The following is an 18,514-nucleotide window of genomic DNA, read 5'->3' on the forward strand; positions in this document are numbered from 1 at the left end:
GCTGTAACAGAGCAGGATGTTGGGCTGAGACCTGCAGAAAGTCTCTGAGGAAGCTGTGAGTGTGCAAGATTTCCCCACTGAACTGTTTAAGTTTCTATTCCAATAAAATAAACCAGAATTGCAACATCTACATAAACTTCTAATTTAAATGGCAGACCTGATGACAATGATGATTGCGACGGTTTATTTGGCACCCAGTCGAATTTTGGTTATAAAGTTTCATTAATTTTGAAATCCAGATGTATTCAGATTGAGGCATTAAAACTTTGAACGAAGATATCAAAAGACCAAAATTAAAGTACCACCATCAAAATGATAATTAGAATATTCTCTGTTTCCAATTACTGATGATTAGATGATTAAAGTGCAGCCGGAAGATTGTTCAGTGGATGAGCTGCAGATGGAAACAACTGAAGACATATCTGGGTTAAAGTGTTTTGGTCGTGTGTGAGAACGGTCTGAGTCATAGTTCAGAGTCAGAAGCTGATAGGTCACAGAGACTAAGCTCTGTTCCACGTGTTGACAGGTGAAACCTCAGGAAACAAAAAAACATGCAGGCGATGAAAGGAAACAAACATCTAAAATAAGAATGATGACGCTGTTGGGTTTGGTCAGGTGTTACTGACGCATTTGCAGCTGGTAAGGACGTAATCGCAAAACTTTCTATGGAGGGCAAAATGTGGCTGTGAAGTAAAAGACGAGGGACAATTCCCTGGTTAAAACCGACAAGATGCATCTTTGGACAGAGGCTCAGCAGAGGAAAAAAGAAGAGCAATGGGTTGATCTGTAGTCACAAATTCATGGCTACCATTGGTAACCAAATGGACCATTTCTACAGCTACCAATCACAATCTATCCGTTAGTCCAATGTATCTGGATTTAAAGGAAGTTTTAATGCTATATTGTATTTAAAAATAAAAAAAGTTTTTATCAATATTATTATCTTATATCATTAAATCATTATTTTATCGTTTCAAATCTGTGCCCATAGTTTACAAAACCTTGCCCACAGATTTCAAATCAATTAATGTGAATAGGGAAAAAAATGTATGTGAATGTCTGACAACATGAATGAAAGGATCATTTTAAACCAGAAACTGTTGCTATAACCTTGAAGTAAACCAGACTCTGTTGACAGAAACAATCATCTTAGCTTGCAGAACCTGGGAGTTGAACGTCTACTGCTGCCTGAACTCATTATATATACTGTACATATTTAGAATGATCATAATTCACCATTTAAAACACAACAGTTACAGTGTAAGGGGCGGCTGTGGCTCAGTTGGTAGAGTCGGTTTTCTCTCAACCGGAAGGTCGAGGATTGAATCCCCAGCTCATGCAGCAACAGATCTGACAACCCCCGTGTGTTCCTTCTGCTTTGTCGGGTGTGTATGCATGTGTATGAATGGATTAGTTAATACTGATGGTCACTTTACATATCAGCCTCTGCCATCAGTGTGTGAATGGGAGGGTGTGACGTGTGGTGTAAAAGTGCTTTGAATAGTCAGAAGACTAGAAAAGAGATATACAAGTCCAAGTCCATTTTCCATATAACAGAAACAAACTAACCAATCGAGGAAGCTGTAGACTAGCATGTCTTGTGAAATGCAAAGTGAAATTGCTTTTTTCTGTCAATGGAGACTGGTTGCTTTAAAGAAAGAGCAATATAACGATGGTTTCTGTTTAGTTAAAGAAAACTGTTTAGTTGTTAAAATGTCGTCCTCTGTTGTTTTCTGTCACTAACAGTAACAATCTAAACCTGTCGGAAACAAAAACAGGAGAAAGTTCTTTAACACAAAGTCAACAAAACCACACTTATTTGAAAAACATTTTCAACATTTTACATTGTACAAACTCTGAAATCTCCTGAGTATAGCTGCTGATTTTCAATTAGAGTGGTTGGCTGTTCCTCTCACTGAAAGCCACCAACCATCCTAAAAAAACTTTTTTTTTCTTTTTTAATCAGAAAATATATTCATTATTCTCAGCTCGGCTCTGCTCGGCTCTGCCACAGTTTTGAAATGGAAAACTGCTCTCAAAAGATGAGGAATAAGAATAAGAATCATTTGAGCTGCGTGTCCACAGGGAAGCTCTCTCTCTGACTCTCTCTCTCTCTCTCTCTCTCTCTCTCTCTCCTTATCTGCCTATTCTCTGTGAAAAGGTGCAGTAGCTCATTCATGATACTTCAGCTTCATTCAAAACATCACTCTTAAAATGTTTTCCACAGTCTTTAAGGTAACAGCAGGAGACACGCTCTGCTTTCACAAGCACCTGTTCAGTTTTACTACACGCCTCAGGTGGAAAATTAGGGTTTTGGTTGGACAGGTCAATATTAAAGAATTGCTCTTAATTTACATAAAATGTTGCCAACCATCCTTTAATAACCGGTGGTACGCGGGCTCCCTGTAGTGGTGCGCAAGGGAATCTCCACAATATATATATATAAAAAAAAACGTTCAGCATAAAACGACAATTTTGTTGTTGTTGTTGTCGTCGTGGGCTACTCTTATCTTATCTGTCTTGTATCTATTAGGTTTGTATTATATCAAATGTGTTTCCCTCTAAATTAATTTAGTTAACAACTTTAATGTGCTCAATTCCTTCTCGTACGCGCACAGACATAAACACCAGGAGTACGCCTCACGTTTTGAAAAGTTCCACTCGACATTCCGTTACAGTTCAGTACTGAATCAACAGAAAGCAGCTGTAGGCCTACATTAACAGATATTCTGTTATTTATTGGAGTTCAGCACAGAATCGGCTGCAAACAGCTCTACATTTACATTTTTAAAAGGAGCCAGGAGAAGCTTCAGTTTTGATGCATTTACAAGAGTGTACGGACCTTATCCCTCCCCCCATCTCTCTCTCTCTCTCTCTCTCTCTCTCTCTCTCTCTCTCTCTCTCTCTCTCTCAGAAACTTTATGAATAAATGAAAAATTAAATAAGAACAGGTGGGAAATATACTTGGACCCAGGTATCGTCTTTGTGTGGGAAACACTGGAGACTTTCAAACAGGTTGTTGGTATAATGTTGTCATTTTTATTGTTCTGCACTTTTTTTGATTTGGGCAAATGTCAGAGTTTAAGTGCCAGTTCCAGTGCTAGCCCTTAGTAGGCCTAGCACACAATTCAAATGTTTGTAGAAATAGGCCTACATTGTATTTTCACATCTAGGATAATGGTGGTACTTGGAGAGCCAAATATTTTCAAAGGTGGTACGCAGTCTAAAAAGTTTGAGAACCACTGGAGTAAAACAACCAGTGCTCTTTTGAATTAGTAGATCACCAATAATAACACTGTGGACAACATTTTCTGCTTGATGGATGTGAAAATTATATGACTGGGATTTCACGTGTACATCATTTCTGATGTTCAGCACAGCTCCAAACATTTACACATTGAGACAAACTTGACTTCGGTGTCTCATATCCGCTGTGTGTTTGTAGCTGCTTCAGACACACACTGCTTTGTGTGAGTGAATAGATGTTCATTCAAAACAAACTAGAAGGTGCAGAATAGGTGTCATCACAGTGTTTATTCTCCTCCTCACTTAGACGGTAATAATAATAATAAGAAGGTCATTTCAGGAGGAACAGGAGGGAGAAACTATTTGTCCATGGATCAACAAAAGATGATACTGTGAGTCATAACTGTCTGTCAATGTTTTTTTTCGGGTCGTGACTTCTTAAACGTTTCTGGTAAATTGATGGCATTAGATATGAATGAATATTCTCTAGACTAAGTTTAGCATTTAAATCTATTACTTGCCTCCTTAACTTTCTGCTAACTGCACTTTTGGAGATCTCTTTGACCCACAATGCCTAATATTATATACTTTATATATACAATATCACTTACAACTGGTAGTATGGCTGAGGTTAAAGCTCATCTTATTGTAACACAATTTTCTTTTGTGAAATATGGAGCACCTCAGGGCTCTATCTTTGGTCCAGTTATACAAAGTCAACCTCTATACTGATGATAAACAGCTTTATCCCTGTATTAAATAGCTGTGTTGTCCACTGTGAAAAACTGGATGTCGTGTCATTCCTTACAACTCAGTCCTGACAAACTGAGGGCTTAAATCACTAGGAATGGATTGTGGCCGCTGATAGCTTAAAACCCTATAAAACCACTTGTATCATATTTGCTACGCAAGTTTCTGAGACCTCTGTCTTATCAACATGATCAAAACTTTCCTTAAAAACCTGTTGTATATGACCTGATACATGTATTCTGCCCCCTAGAGGATTTGCATTCTACTGCAGGCAGTGGAAGGGCTTTTTTTTACCTTTTCAAAACGGCCGCCATCATGCTAGCATCCACACACTTTCAGCAGGAAAATCTTTGCTAATTTTCAAGAAGTTACAGTAAGAATAACATTTATATTGTTACTCATTCTTTAATATGAGTATATTCTTTATTAAAACAATGCATCATTACTTAATAATTCATTCTTCATATTACAGTTAAATTGTGTTAAAAATGTGTGTATCACATTTGATACTGCAGGTATATAAGGTGCTTTATCCTTGAACGGTCATTTTACATTTTTGTAATGTAATCTACATCATGCCTACCACTATACAAACACACACTATTTTGATTTTTTAATAAATCTAATTAATGACTGAAATGCCATTTTAAAATACATTTTGACGAGGCTCCCTGCAGTTTGTCATGTGATGTCTCGAGATCGGTTTCTGAAATTGCTGACAGTGATTCACTTTCAGGACAACCTCAGTGTGTCTGATGATGCAAAGAAACAGAAAACGAGAAAAGCTGCCTGAAATGTTCTGTATTTTCAAAATGTTAAAATAAAAAGGCTGTAAAAAGTGTTATGTTAAAAAAAACAACGAGAAAAGCTGCGTGAAATGTTCTGTATTTTCAAAATGTGAAGGGCATATTTTGTTTTTGTTTCTAAAACGAACATTGTTGTGTGCAAAAATTTGCCAAAAACACCCGATGTATCAAATGTGATACAAAAAAAATATCATCATCATTTTTGGGAGATTTTGTTTAAGGGTTTAATAAACATCTCAATTCCAAAAAAATAGAATTTTCTGGTTATTTCTTGATATGTCAGGCTTTACAGGGTTAAAAAAAAATAACATGTGCATCATGGTCTCATGGTCTCATTCACACAGCTAATGATATTGTGGTGCTCACATGTCAAGAAGGTCGTCGGGCTCCATGTAATTTCTTTTGTTTGTCTTCTGAATATGGATAAAAGCTATCTGCGCCTCCATTCTCTGATTCAAACCCTGGCTCTAACAATGATAGTAATCTAGAAGTAATATTTACAGATCATTTATTGTTAAGTCATACAGATGTAGAATTGTTTTCCTGATTACTGCAACGTTTACATGTCAGATCCCTTATAATTACTGCAGTACAGTTTCTAACTCTCAACAGATGGTCATTTTTCCATTCTCACTGCTTGGTGCTATTAACGTCTGTGTCTACGAATTACATGCTTTTTGCAATCAATCTGAATTGCTATAGAAAGGGGTAATTTCACCCCAAATTACTGCAGAATGGCTCATTTAAATATGTGCAAACAGTGATGATGCACAGAGAGGCTGATTGCTCTGCAGTACAGTTTGTGGAGCATTTAACCCTTTGCGTGTGTTTTGTGAATAAGACTGTGTCTTTTTGACTCATACGTTAAGTGAGCGCAAAGGCCTGAATCACGCCCTCAGATGCTGGTTAATGGCCCTGCTAAACATGGACATCAGTTTGGTCTTGCTACTGTAACTTTTGACAGTTGCCTGATTTATCTGCTTTAATAGCCCAAATCCTTGGTAGCTTTGATAAGACCCTCTACTCCGACCAGTACGTCCTCATGTTATCTACTAAAATCGTGCCTAAAATTGTCATTTGCTCGTGTGAACTTCCCACAGCCTACCTTTGTGTCCCCATAATATCCAAAAATATACTGTAACATATCTTTCATGTCTACTGCATGCTACTTAACTCCAATGGTGCTGAATGCCACTGTCGGAAACTTAAGAACAGAATTTTAGTGTACAACATCATTTTTAATTTATCTTCACTTGTCCCTTACTCGTGTCAGAAAATACCTTAAGGTACATCTGATGACTCATGAAATAAGAAATGGATTTACTTCTTCATATATCGGTCTGATCTCCTTAAGTCCTATATCCCATGCTGTGCAGTTATTATGCAAATATCCCTCGGAATATCTTCCCTGTGAGCTCAGACAATCAGACTCTGCTGAGGCCTTTTAATCTTAATTTATTATTAATAACTCATGCCTCACATCTGTTGCCATTATCCTACAGGCTGGTGGTCTCAATAATCTCCAAACCCTAGCCCTGAAAGTGCTGCTGACCACAATCACTATATCTTCAGTTCTCAGTCTGTTTTTGTTTCCAACAAGCCTTCAAGCTGTTAGCATCTCCTGTGTGCCTCCCTCCCCATTTCTCTTCCCTGTCCTTTTCACTCAAGCTCCCCTGCACAGAGACAAGTCCTGGGACCTTTCTTTCGTTCTTTCTCCTGCCCACTGGTGTCTCATCCTGACGCTGATCTGGAGCTTGGTCCCCAAAGAGATCAAGTCTCTCCTTTTTCTCCCTTCTTCCTAAGCCGACCTACACTGAAGGATTTTTAGAGACCCCACACATGATGACAAATAAAGCCAGATTAAAGAGTTCTGTTCCTACAGTGTGTGAAGAGCAACCATATGAGCAAAAGAGCACACCACACACTAACAGGTTGATTCACCAACAACCAGAGTCCTGACTCTAAAAACTGGAAATCTCACAAAATCTCTCACGACCAAACATGACTCTGGAGTAAACAAACGCGGCGGACGATGGGGCAGGAAGAACTCGCAATGGATTTTGGACTAAACTTCATAAAAATGCATGATGAGAAAAGAAAGAACTATGGATGAAGCCAAGGGCACAGCGTAAACATGGGGTCTAAATATTTTACAGCATGAGCTAAAGGTAAGGGAAAATTGATTTACTGTGATTGTTGTGCTTCCTTCCTTCAGCTCGCTTTCCAATTGGCTATTGTTTCGTTAGACGTACCAATCCACAGAGTGCTCGCTCGACTGTCCTCAGGGTTCTCCCACACAACAGAATGCCAAATCAAATATATCAAATTGTAAATAATTCATATTTACCATTTGAAATCGGTGTGGCCATGATGTTCTTCTTACATACTCCTTATTTTTTTGTTTTTTTTGTTTTACAATCTACATATCTAAACATTTGTATTATATGCTTTCCAACTTTCTTTTTTTTTTCCTTTTAGTCCTGAGAGTGGGATATTTATTTTGATGCTCTTGATGCTATTTTCTCCATTTTAGGGCCATTTTAGATAGTTTTTCTCTTCCACTTAAGGGGCCCAAGGATAAAGGTTGATGTACGCTGTACAAACTATAAAGCCACCTGAGGCGAAATTTACAATGGAAATATCTGTCTCGTAAATGGTAAATCAAACGGCCACAACTTTCCAGTAAGATTTCAGTGTGTAACTTACACCAATAAAACAACTCATTTCTATTCCTTACACTCAATATATATCACATGTTTGCCGATATGAAGCTAAATGCGGGCACACACATGGTCTATAATGACTGGCTCATCTAATATTCATGGTGCCGTTGTAAGAATACATCGGTCTACATTAGAGACTCCCCTGCTCCCACTCGGGTTAATGAAATTCCATCTCTGGCTGACCGTCAGTGTAGCGTGGAGCTGTATGGAGGAAAATTAACCCCAACGGAGCCTTTTTCTCTCTCCTTCCCGATCCATTCGGCCTCCCTCTCATTTGTATCAATTAGGCGGCAAACAGGATTACTCGGGCTGCTTGTGCAGTGAATGTTGAAAACGTTTGTACTTCAGGGATGCCGAGAGAAAAAAAAAACATGTAAGAACCAAGCAGAGGTGGATGCAGAAACAACTGGGCCTCGGGGCTCCAAGGTCCTTTATTTCGGTTGAATTTACATTCTGCAGAGCATCGACACAAACAGAATTAAAGGCTCAAACAGTGACGGATAGACTTATTTATGAGGTTGCCCTTTTATGATTTTGATTTTTACTTTTATTGATTGACTGACTGGTGAAATAAATAGAAAATACTGATTAACTCACAAACACCTTCCTCCAGCCCTAACTGGTGTGTTAACCTCCAGTATTATGTCGTTTTACAGCCACAGCAACGCAAGCCTTCTCATGCATTAATCCTGCTGCATTAGGACTAACAGCAACATGCCCTTTGTGAGTTGACTTATTTAACAAGGTCTAACCTGAAAAATGTTAGCATGAGCCATTTTTAAACAAGCTAAGATCTTTTATTTTTTTACCTGTTTAACACTCGTGCAGATACAAAAGTAAAAACAACTTTCCTTTCTATGTGATGTACATGTCACACTATAGGTTTCTTTATTAGAACAGGATATAAGATAAGCTCCGACTGCCCTTGTCGTGTTACAGTTTGATAGTATGAAACTTGTTTGGATTTAGCTAAGAGGACAAGATAGATAAGGAGTCATTGGTGCTATTTTAATTACAGGTAACATAGATATGACTGCACCACTGTGAGGGGGATGATCAATCAGACCCTATGCAGCGTATATGACGTTATTGCTGGCATCAATACTGTAATAAAGTCAGTAATTAAGTCATGATGGAGTATGAACCCTTAGGATGGATAACTGCTTATCAGGGCAAGGGCAAGGTGAGACCTCGAGTCCATAATGAAGCAGCTCCTGATAAAATAACATGTTGCCCTTTAATGACGTAAAAGGTGACGGTGATAATCTATGACCTACACGGATCACCTTCTATATATTAGCAAATGTTTTAAGGTAGTCTCTCCCTGCTGGATCATGGGAATATTAATCACACATAAACCCTTAAGTCCTCCATTTTTTATTTGTCTCATTCAAAGTTAGTCTGCACAGATGTATTGTTGCCATCTCTTAAGTATCGCAACATTTGATTACTGGACATATTTCTGTTGATGGAACAAGTAGAATATTGGCATGAATCTGATGGGGGTGTGTGGCATTTTGTTTGGATGACTTTGGTCCACATGTCCCTTTTAAGGTCAGGGTTAATGTTAGGGTCTTCACAGATCAATAGAAAGTCCACTGAACACCTTTGTTTAATGTTTAAGCATGCCTATCTCGATTTTAAAGATGCCGACATTGCAAATTGGTGCCATGCAACATGAAGAATTGATTTGAAGTAAATCCACCATCCTTGCATCCTGATAACCGTCAGCATCATCTTTGTCAGTCCATCCAGGGATTTGCCAAGTCGTAGACGCAACCATTAATGCAAATTCAACCATTCAGCAGCGCGCATTTTTCCTGTTCTGCATCATGAAATGTTGACCCTTTAACCACAGCAAAATCCATCTATTGTGGGTCTAAACCACTGTTGTAAACCAGTTTACAGTCCAGATGCACTGCCACTTACCTGAGACGGATGTACAGGCCCTCAGCAGCTGAAAGCAAAAGCTTGTAGTTAGTGTTCATCAGAGAAAACCGTGCGTTGGTCCTGGTGAACGTATCATCAAACTGGGCACTGGTCAGCCTCATGAAGCTGGAAACAGCTGGGAAGTTAATTCAGACACAGCTCATGGAGATGGTGAATTAGCCACGCTGTTCTTGACCACGCAGACACAAAGGTATATGGTTTTCTGACATGTCTAAAATGGAGATTAATTGTGAAAAATAAGAAATTATCCTGTAATTAAACTTAAAGTGTCTGGTCCATTCCAGTCTTACCACAAGCTGTCCAATGCACAATCAGGTCAAACTGTTGGAGATCACATTGGCTAAAGGAATATTCAGATGCTGATGCAGAAAAAAAGGAGATAGAATGAGAGCTAATTTGACAACAATCTAAAAAAAGACAGCGAAGCCAAAGGGATACTTGAATGTTTTTTTTATTTTGAGCATGGAATAGAGAAATAAGACTGCTGAAATGAAAATGTTTATTGGTTAAAGGTGTATTATCTCTGATTGAGATGTGTCTTGTCTGCTGGGTTGATTACATTAATAAAACAACAGTTTATTTGGATAACTTTTGTTTAAGTTCAAATTTCTGTTTAACTGGACGATTAATCGATTAATTACAAAAATAACAAATTGTTAAAACTGAGTTAAATCATTCTTAGTTGCAGCCCTAAAATCAAGTGAGTGAAGTTAATCTAGTCTTCTTTGGGTCGCTGCACATCATCATCATCATCATTTCTTAAAGTGTCCAATGGGTAAAAATGCAGGAAATCTCATCTGAACAGTTTTAGCACATAATCAAAAGGTGATGGATAATAATGGGCATTTTGTCGCTTCAAAAGAGACTCAACATTGTCGTACACGTGTGCAGACGTTTACATGTGCAACAAATGTGTTCACACTAACACAAATGACGTCAACAAATTCTTTACACATAAGGCTAAAAGTGTTCATCCTCAGAGACACATTTCCACTGATAAACACCAGCATGTCATCTGCTCGATAATAACCATGAATAACTTTATACTGCCACAGAAACACTGAAGACAACAGTACAGAAGCTTTAGAGTGAACTTACAGTACGTCTTTGTCCTCTGCTCACTAAAGCAGATTAACAGGGTTTACCTTGATGATATACCTACAGCCTGGAAATAAAACTTAAGTTCTATGATACACTGATATTACATTATCTTACATGCAGAGCCTCTCTGTCATTAATCTGAAAGCACATTTTAAAAGTTAGGTGTAAGTCTACTAAGCTGTTGAATATGGAGAAAAAAAAAACCTATACAAAAAGCCTTTCATTTAGTAAATATATTAAAACATAAAAACAAATAAAAAAAATATTCAGATAAAAAAAATAAAAAGACAGAAAAAAGGAAAAAAAATAAGTCTGATGTCCTCCAACATCAAAACAGTAAAAATGTCTTAAATCTGATTTGTTTTTCATTTAATCAAACTCATTTTGTCGAGCATCAGTTTGATTTCATTGATTCTGGTTGTGCTTTTCAATCTGAGTGTTAATCAAATCCTGGCCAAACTGAACGGAAACATGCAGACGATCAAACGCAGTTTGTAATTTGAGCGTACTATATTAAAAGTATTGCTCATCAACCAGCAAAATGTGGTTGTAGTTCTGTTTGATTAGTTATTGCATCTGTGAAGAGTTCTTATCAGGTTATGAAACAGACTGTTATCATACTGATGCCTCTTTATTACCGAAAACAGCAAATGAGACCATCAAGAAGATTATGAATCCTGTAACCACGGCTACAGGGGGGGCATATGAATTCCTCCTAGTCACTGAACGAGAGACATCCCCTCCGTTGAACAAGGACGTTGTTTGTAGAGGAATAATTGCAGAGTGTCATTGTAGTACAATTGCAGGAAAGCTGTCAGACTTTCCAAACCGAATGAAATACTTTGTTGGGTCAAAAAAACTTCAAAGAAATAAGAACCCAATAACAGTTGGGCTCCTTATCTGAAGAGAAATGAGTCCTACAAACGGCTGCACTTTGGAATTCAACATTTACTGGATCAAGAGTTGCATATTTTACCTTTAAAAGAAAGAAGGATTTAACCTTTTTGCCAGAAAACACCATCTACCTACTCAAAGGACCAGATCAGAAGAGATAAAGCATACTGCTTTGATTCCAGGGGGCGCCAAAAACATCACAAACCGACGGTTTCTTGCAAGAGCTTTGAGATCGAAAATGGAAACTTTAAGATGGACAATGGACGACAGACAATAATCTGCAAATGTCTGCTCCGTAACACAGATTTCACTTATCACTTGAGAGTTAACCACCAAGATGATGGTGAAAGATTCATCGTCAAGATAACAACCTTCTAATCTTTTGTTTTTCTGAAAGTAAGCAGAGATGATCTAAGTAAGTGCTTTAAAACCATTGAGTGTTAATATTTAGTGCCAGTATCGCTCAGTTGGTCACGCAGGTGTTCCATATACAGAAGCTTTTTCCTGTCTCTCTACAGCTTTCCTGGCCCAAAAGCCCCCCCCCCCAGACATATGTGATGTCACAGGTTTAATAATCGCTCTAAGGCATCCTTAATACCCGATGATGTAGACATACGCAGCAGGAGTCAATAGACAAATTGAAAAGCACAATCCTCAAGAATATTTTGGTTTCATGAATCAGAGCTCAAACCATTTGGATACTCAACCCCTTTTTTTTTCTATGAATTCAGTTTAAAACATTTATTTTTCGGCTACAGTTACTTGATTGTTGGAATTATTTCAAAGTAGAGCGCCATTCCACTGAATAAGGCATAAATCAAAGTGCAACAAAAAGTTAAATTGTCTTTGTCTAAATGAGAAGAAGGGTGTTTGGTGAAACTCTAAAAGCTCTACAGGAGAAGGATAGGATACTTTATTGAAGAAGCCGCTTGGGATAAAGTTTAAAAGTCAACACTACTTCAGCAACAGTGTCTAATCCGGACTTTCAAAGATCCAAAATCGATACCAGTCTGTGAGGTAGTTTGATTTTTCTGACTGAAATATTAACACACCAGACAATATTTAACCTCTAAAAGCCTCTCAGAAGTCTTCTAAAAGTATCTCGCTCCTGAAGGAATGATGCTGTTTTTATCATACTGATATTATCATTACATTGCACTAAATAACTGGACTTTGAAACTCTTTAAAACATGTGCTAGATTAATTGAAAATGGCCACCACATCCAACAGTAGCAAATCAAAGACAATAATAATAAATGTGCCCTAAAAATGGTTTCTGAATGGTGTGGGTGTGTTCATGTCCACCTGCCAACAGTCACTTTATCACTGCACCAGGTAGGGAGAGAACGCCTCCTCTGTGAGTTTGAGTCCGTTCCGCTGGATGATTTGCTCGATGGCTATGTAGGTTCCCGTGAGGAACCCGACCAGCCCAAACAGGCTGATGACGACGTTCTTGATGGTCACCAGCGGCGAAAGGCCCTCTGTGTGAAACGTGAGGATCTGAAGTAAGGGGGGGAAAATCAGCGCCAGGAAACTGCTGCTGACCGAGCCCACCAATGAGATGACGAGGTCCAGCTCGGGTATCAGGATGGCGAGGGCACCTGGAGGAGGACAAAGAGAGATTTGGTACGTTAACAGAGTAAAGAAATTCATTTAGCTACGAGTCTTCTTTAGTTTAGGATAGGATTAATAGAAATTTGATCTTAAATTGATTCTAAAGCTCTTAGCCAATACAGCTTCCCCTTTTTTTCTACAGTTTTGTCTACAATAAGGAGTGACAAAATTAGCATTTTAACAAAAAGGCATCAGACTCAATGTGCTGGGTGTCTTTATTAGCTGCATTTCTGGATAATGCATTGGGGGGAAAAAAAAGTTCAACTTCTTACGATGTGTTTTGCAGGCAAATTCAATAATACCATCTCTGAAAAATAACGTATTTTCTGATTTTACCCATCCACTGCCTCTCACACAAGAATGATCACGTGTAATGGAAGAGCTAGATGAGGAAATGACTTTTGTTGTTGGCAAGATAAAAGCGACGGTTTCTTTATTTTTCATGTTTTCTGCTGCACAAATCTGGTAGGAAAATCAAAAGGACAGTAGATAAGGGGGCGGAGGAGGTTATGAAGATGAAACAGAAAAGAAGGACTGATGAGAAATGAGGTGAAATGTAGTAGGTAATAAAGGAAGGACGCTGGAAGGGGAGTAAAAGAGATGGATGAGGTCAGAAAGATGAAAAGGTGGGAAAAATAAAAGAGAAAGAAGCAGAGGGCCTCTAGTGACAAAATAAAGCTGTGATTCTGGGGATTATTTTTCACGTGTGGGCAGGAGCAGTCACCACGCTGCTATGGCCACCAGGCACCTGAGTCACCTTTATCTGTTGCCGTGGGGACAGGAATAAACAGCGATGTGCAGTGGTGCTTAGACAAAACAAGCCCCTGCTCCAGTGACAGCATTGTCACGACCGAGGTGTGTGTTGTCGTTCCTGCGAACAAACTCCACAGTGAAGCTCGAACCTTGAAGCAAGCACTTGGGCAGTTGTTACACGCATGGACACACTTGAAAAGAGACGCACTTGCTTTGCTACACAAACACACACACAAGGAAAGCTCTGTCCATCAGCATCTAGCTTTAAGTGAGTGGAGAGGACAAGTCAGATGTTCTTGTTCTCTCAGTACATCGGACAGCGATTACCAGCGACTGATAAAAGACCCTTTGAACATTAATCAATTGCACACTGCTCCGTCTTCACAAAATCTGTCAAATTAACCTATGGGGGCGCGGCAAGGTTGAACTTTCATGTGACAAGTAACGGCAGAAGCACCACGCAGCCACTCGCTCCAAGGGAGTAAACCTGTCACTTCTGAGGAAGGTCAAACTACTTGAAAAGCTTTCCTCAAACGAGAGGAGCGTGGCCGTGATAGAGGACGGCTAGTGGGGGGGGGGGGGGGGGGGGGGGGGAAGATACCTTAAGATTTGTATTGAGACTTCATAGCAAATAAACTGTCAGGCTGTAGCTAAAAAGTCTGGCTGCCATCCCGAGAGACCGTCAGAACGTGGATCATCAGGCGGCTTCAAGGGGCTGAAGAGGGATCGCATCGAGCACACTAATTTGGCTCTCCAGCCTCCGATCGCAAAATAAACAAAGAGAAAATATGACTTTCTTTCCCACCTCAGCCTGCTAGGGCTTCGGTATACCGGAGAGCACTGCATACATTGAGAGACGCCTCAACAAAAGAAATGCAGGAGGAAATGTCAAGATGGTTTTATGATGTTGCGTAAAGTAAAGAATGTTTGAAAGAGGCAAAGTGAATGAGTGACCTTTCCTACAGTATGACTTTAAGGCTTGGCATCGAATCTGCAGACATTTGTTTCTGTTAAGGCAGGAAAATCCTCAAAACAATCTCACCAAACAAAAAACAAAAAAAAGGTTTCTTGTCTGGAATTGCTCAAGTAGATTCCATCAGCCAGTAAATGCAAAACAAACTCTCCCCAAAGTCATTTTACCTTGCAGGATACAGGAGTTGCTGGTTCCTCATTCTGTGGGGTTCGTTTGAGCTATTGTGTGACATTGCTATTTTAAAAGTTTTTTATTGGATCCAACACAATACAAAAAAATACAGACTATAAACTGATTATAATAGGACTAATAGGCCCAATATTCAAGTATCTGTATTGAGACAGAGTCGAGTTTAGTGGCAAATGAAAGGAAACCAACCAGAGACTGAACATCATTTAGACTTGACCACACATTGGTGTAGGATGATTGACCGAGTTTTACCATAAGGATCCCTAGTCCAGGAGAGGATTAAAGAGTTCAAGCAAAGTTGTTATTCATGTTTAGTTCATGTATTATGATTTTGGTGATTTTGATGTAGCGACTGACAATGGCACATCCAGTGGAAGGGAAGGTAAAGCTTGGAGCTTGACCTTCAATCAAGACAGCCTAAGGCCAAGACGTAGTGCAAAGCCTGGTAAGGAAATGAAAAAAAGTTGAACAAAAGATGTCCCAGAGCCTTATTGTCACCAGTTTACTGTCTTGTGTTACATTCTTTTAACTACACATGCAGGGCCACACACCATTAAAAACTAGAAACACTGAGCTTTTATCTTTACACTAGTAGCACACAGACACAGTGTCAGCAGAAGAAAATAAAGGAGAAGCTCAAAGGGAAGGAGGGAAGTGGGCTTCTGTATGCATTTAAACTGTCAGCAGGCATTTTCTGAACTGAGCCCACAACTTTAAAATCCAATGGGAGAGACAAGCACGTCAGACAGGTGAAGTCGATTGCCTCCAGAGGCACAAAGAAACAGTCAGCTGTTAGTGGTTGCACTGGAGATTGGATCAAAGATTGGTAAGGAAGGTCGTGGTTTCTTTTTCTCCACAGTCGAGGGGAGCCATCTCACTGTGTAATTTCTTCACCTTGCCACCAGCAGGACGGAGCCACAGGAACCAACTGCCTCCAGCTCAGGACTTTCATCTGGTTGGACCCAGAGCTTGCTTATCTGCTACTGGACTGAAGCTCATTAAAGATGGAGTGGAGCTCAGTCTCCTAAGCAGACGCCCGGGCTATATTCACTGGGACCAACAGCCAGCGAACATTGAAGGTCTGCATATGCTAATGTTAATTAGCCAGGAGTCTCTTAACTCAACATGGAGCCAGCAGCTGGAGTAGCAGCAGTGGTAGCAAGGTTAAACTTTGCTAACACTCAAAATAAAAAGAAAGAGCTCAAATTGCTCACGTCTTCATTCACCAAAGCTGAGCTCCGGAAGTTTCCAGTCAAATGTGACCAATAACTCAAACATCATCACGCAACTTCAAGAAGAAAAAACTGCAAAACTAATTTCCCCTTGGGAGGATACAGTTAAAGTATAGCTCATCTACAGTAGCTGCTGGTTCACAGTGGTTTAGTGTAATGTATTGGTTTATGCTTGCCTGCAGTACAACATTGTATCAACTGCATTTAAAATCTTATACTACACAATTAAGAAGCAATGTTAATCTATATATTATCCTCTGAGTAATATGTTTATAGATATTATTTTACCATGTCCTATAGCCAGCAGGATAACTTCACCTAAAGATAATGTTGTGTAGTTATTCCAATGGGATCTGTTCATCTTGTATACATTCTGCAATCCTGATTGAAGTCCTTGCTGTTGGCTCCTGTGTAATGTGTTGCTGCTGTCTCTTAATGTCCTGTGTAATTGAACTGCCAAATGTTCTGTATGTAGATAGACACAACAGTTAAAGTGATTCACAACCAGGAAAATAGTGAGGACTCCTTGAACCTGCAGTGGTTTAATGCTTAGTTCATGGATGCCATCTGCCCAACCATCAGAGAGTATAGCCGGTCTTCTGTTCAATGACAAATCTATTAACCATGATTTTGCAAAGAGGAAGACAAAGTTATAAAACTCTGACATAAGCGATTTACTATTTCTCTGCTCTTGTCATTGCCCGCAGAGTTTATGACTTAACTAAACAGCCATGATCCCTAACGATCATTACCTTGGCATCAAACACACCTCCTCTGCTATTTTCCCTCCCCTTTGCCCTCCACTCCGCTATTAAGCTAACCTCTGGCTCACCTCCCTCCCTCCCACTACTTCATCACGCTGTTGAGTCAGCAATCAGCTTTTCTCCTCACCCCTATGAGCCGACAGACTGTGTTCTCCGTTACTCACTTAAGACAGCTCTTTTAGGACTGATGTTTCCAATGCAGGGAGCTTCTTCTGCCACAAGATGAGAAAGGAATGATGGAGCTGTAACTGTTTCAGTGTCAATGTGAGGTCAATGACATAGACACTACGAGACACATCAATCCTAATAGAAGAGCAGAGGAATTAAGTTGTAATGTAAAAACTCAAGTTTTATATTGATAATAGATCATTTTAGTCTTTGATCATGAATAGACAGAAACTTTCTCTACAGCTTCAATATTCAGTTTTGTTTCACTTTACATTTAAAGTTTCCAGAGCTGTTTTCTGTGGGTCGCAGAATGTGTGGTGGCAAAAAACCCTGTCAAAAAGCTGATGCAGCAGCTTTTTTAACCTGTTATTTTGTTTCTTTTTTTTGTCATGTTTTGTGCTGTCTGAGGCCCAAACTGTACAATTTTTCCTTAACTCAACCAACCATCTTATTGGTTGAACTAACTGGGTAGTAGGTCCTGAGGCTGGACCATTTGAGAACCACTGTGTTAGACAATATCCTTTATGTTGATATAGTTTATGATGTGATAAAATAAAGTTATATAAATAAGGTTACAGCCGCCATTTCTCCTCCTACTGTCTGACCCTCTTCACCCTGTTCTGCCTCTCTCCCTTTCTGAGCAAAAGTGCCTGCATAATAAAAAACAAAGCTATATGTATTTTTAATGCAGGAGAGGAATTTTATTTTACTTTTGACTTTTTTTCTTCACACACAGGTCATTTATGTTGGCATTTTTTATGCACACGTTGACATTTTGCAGCTGGCTGTTGTTTAAGTTGCCTATCCGTGGCCCAATTGGATTTGACTTGAAAAAAGAAAAGACAAAAAAAAGACATATATTGTGTATCACTAACTAAAAAACAAAAAAAAGTAGATATGGTTTTTGGTCCATGATATCACTCAGCCCTACTTTGTATATTACGGAAGTAAATGTGAGTCATCATGGCTCCAGGACAAAAACAGAACAACTTCCACTTCAATGAGAAACATTACATTGTGGCCCGAGGAAGGGATCCATCATGAATGTTTGGTGGAAGGTGGAAACATTTCCTTGCTTTTCAATTACAAACTCTTGATTGAGTGGTTGGCGTTCCTTACTCAACAATTCCTTCTAGATGCTCAACAATTGGCAAACCATTTCCTCGGAAATTAAAACATTATTTCAGCCCTGGGGATAACTGGCAAGAGCAGTGTCGTTGAGTGGAAAAAAGGATGTTCACTAATCAGCGTTACCAATTCAATTTATCTTGGCTTGTGGTTGTTTGAAATTACAAAACTACCAGGCAACAGACGCTGTTATTACAACTCTTTCCTGCGAGAGTCATTTCAT

General features: G+C 39.2%; 1 protein-coding gene across 2 annotated transcripts in view; it reads right to left on the reverse strand.

The window, feature by feature from the left end:
- Window positions 1-11,933: 11,933 nt before the first annotated feature.
- slc36a1 (solute carrier family 36 member 1) overlaps window positions 11,934-18,514 on the reverse strand; it is a 39,359-nt gene continuing 32,778 nt past the window's right edge. For both annotated transcript variants that reach the window (XM_061048572.1, XM_061048573.1), the window contains exon 11: window positions 11,934-13,071. In XM_061048572.1, the coding sequence (XP_060904555.1) occupies window positions 12,794-13,071 (278 nt within the window). In that variant the 3' untranslated portion in view covers window positions 11,934-12,793. The remainder of the gene's footprint in view (window positions 13,072-18,514) is intronic.

This window comes from Labrus mixtus, chromosome 10, assembly GCF_963584025.1.
Source record: "Labrus mixtus chromosome 10, fLabMix1.1, whole genome shotgun sequence".
NCBI classification, from domain to species: domain Eukaryota; kingdom Metazoa; phylum Chordata; class Actinopteri; order Labriformes; family Labridae; genus Labrus; species Labrus mixtus.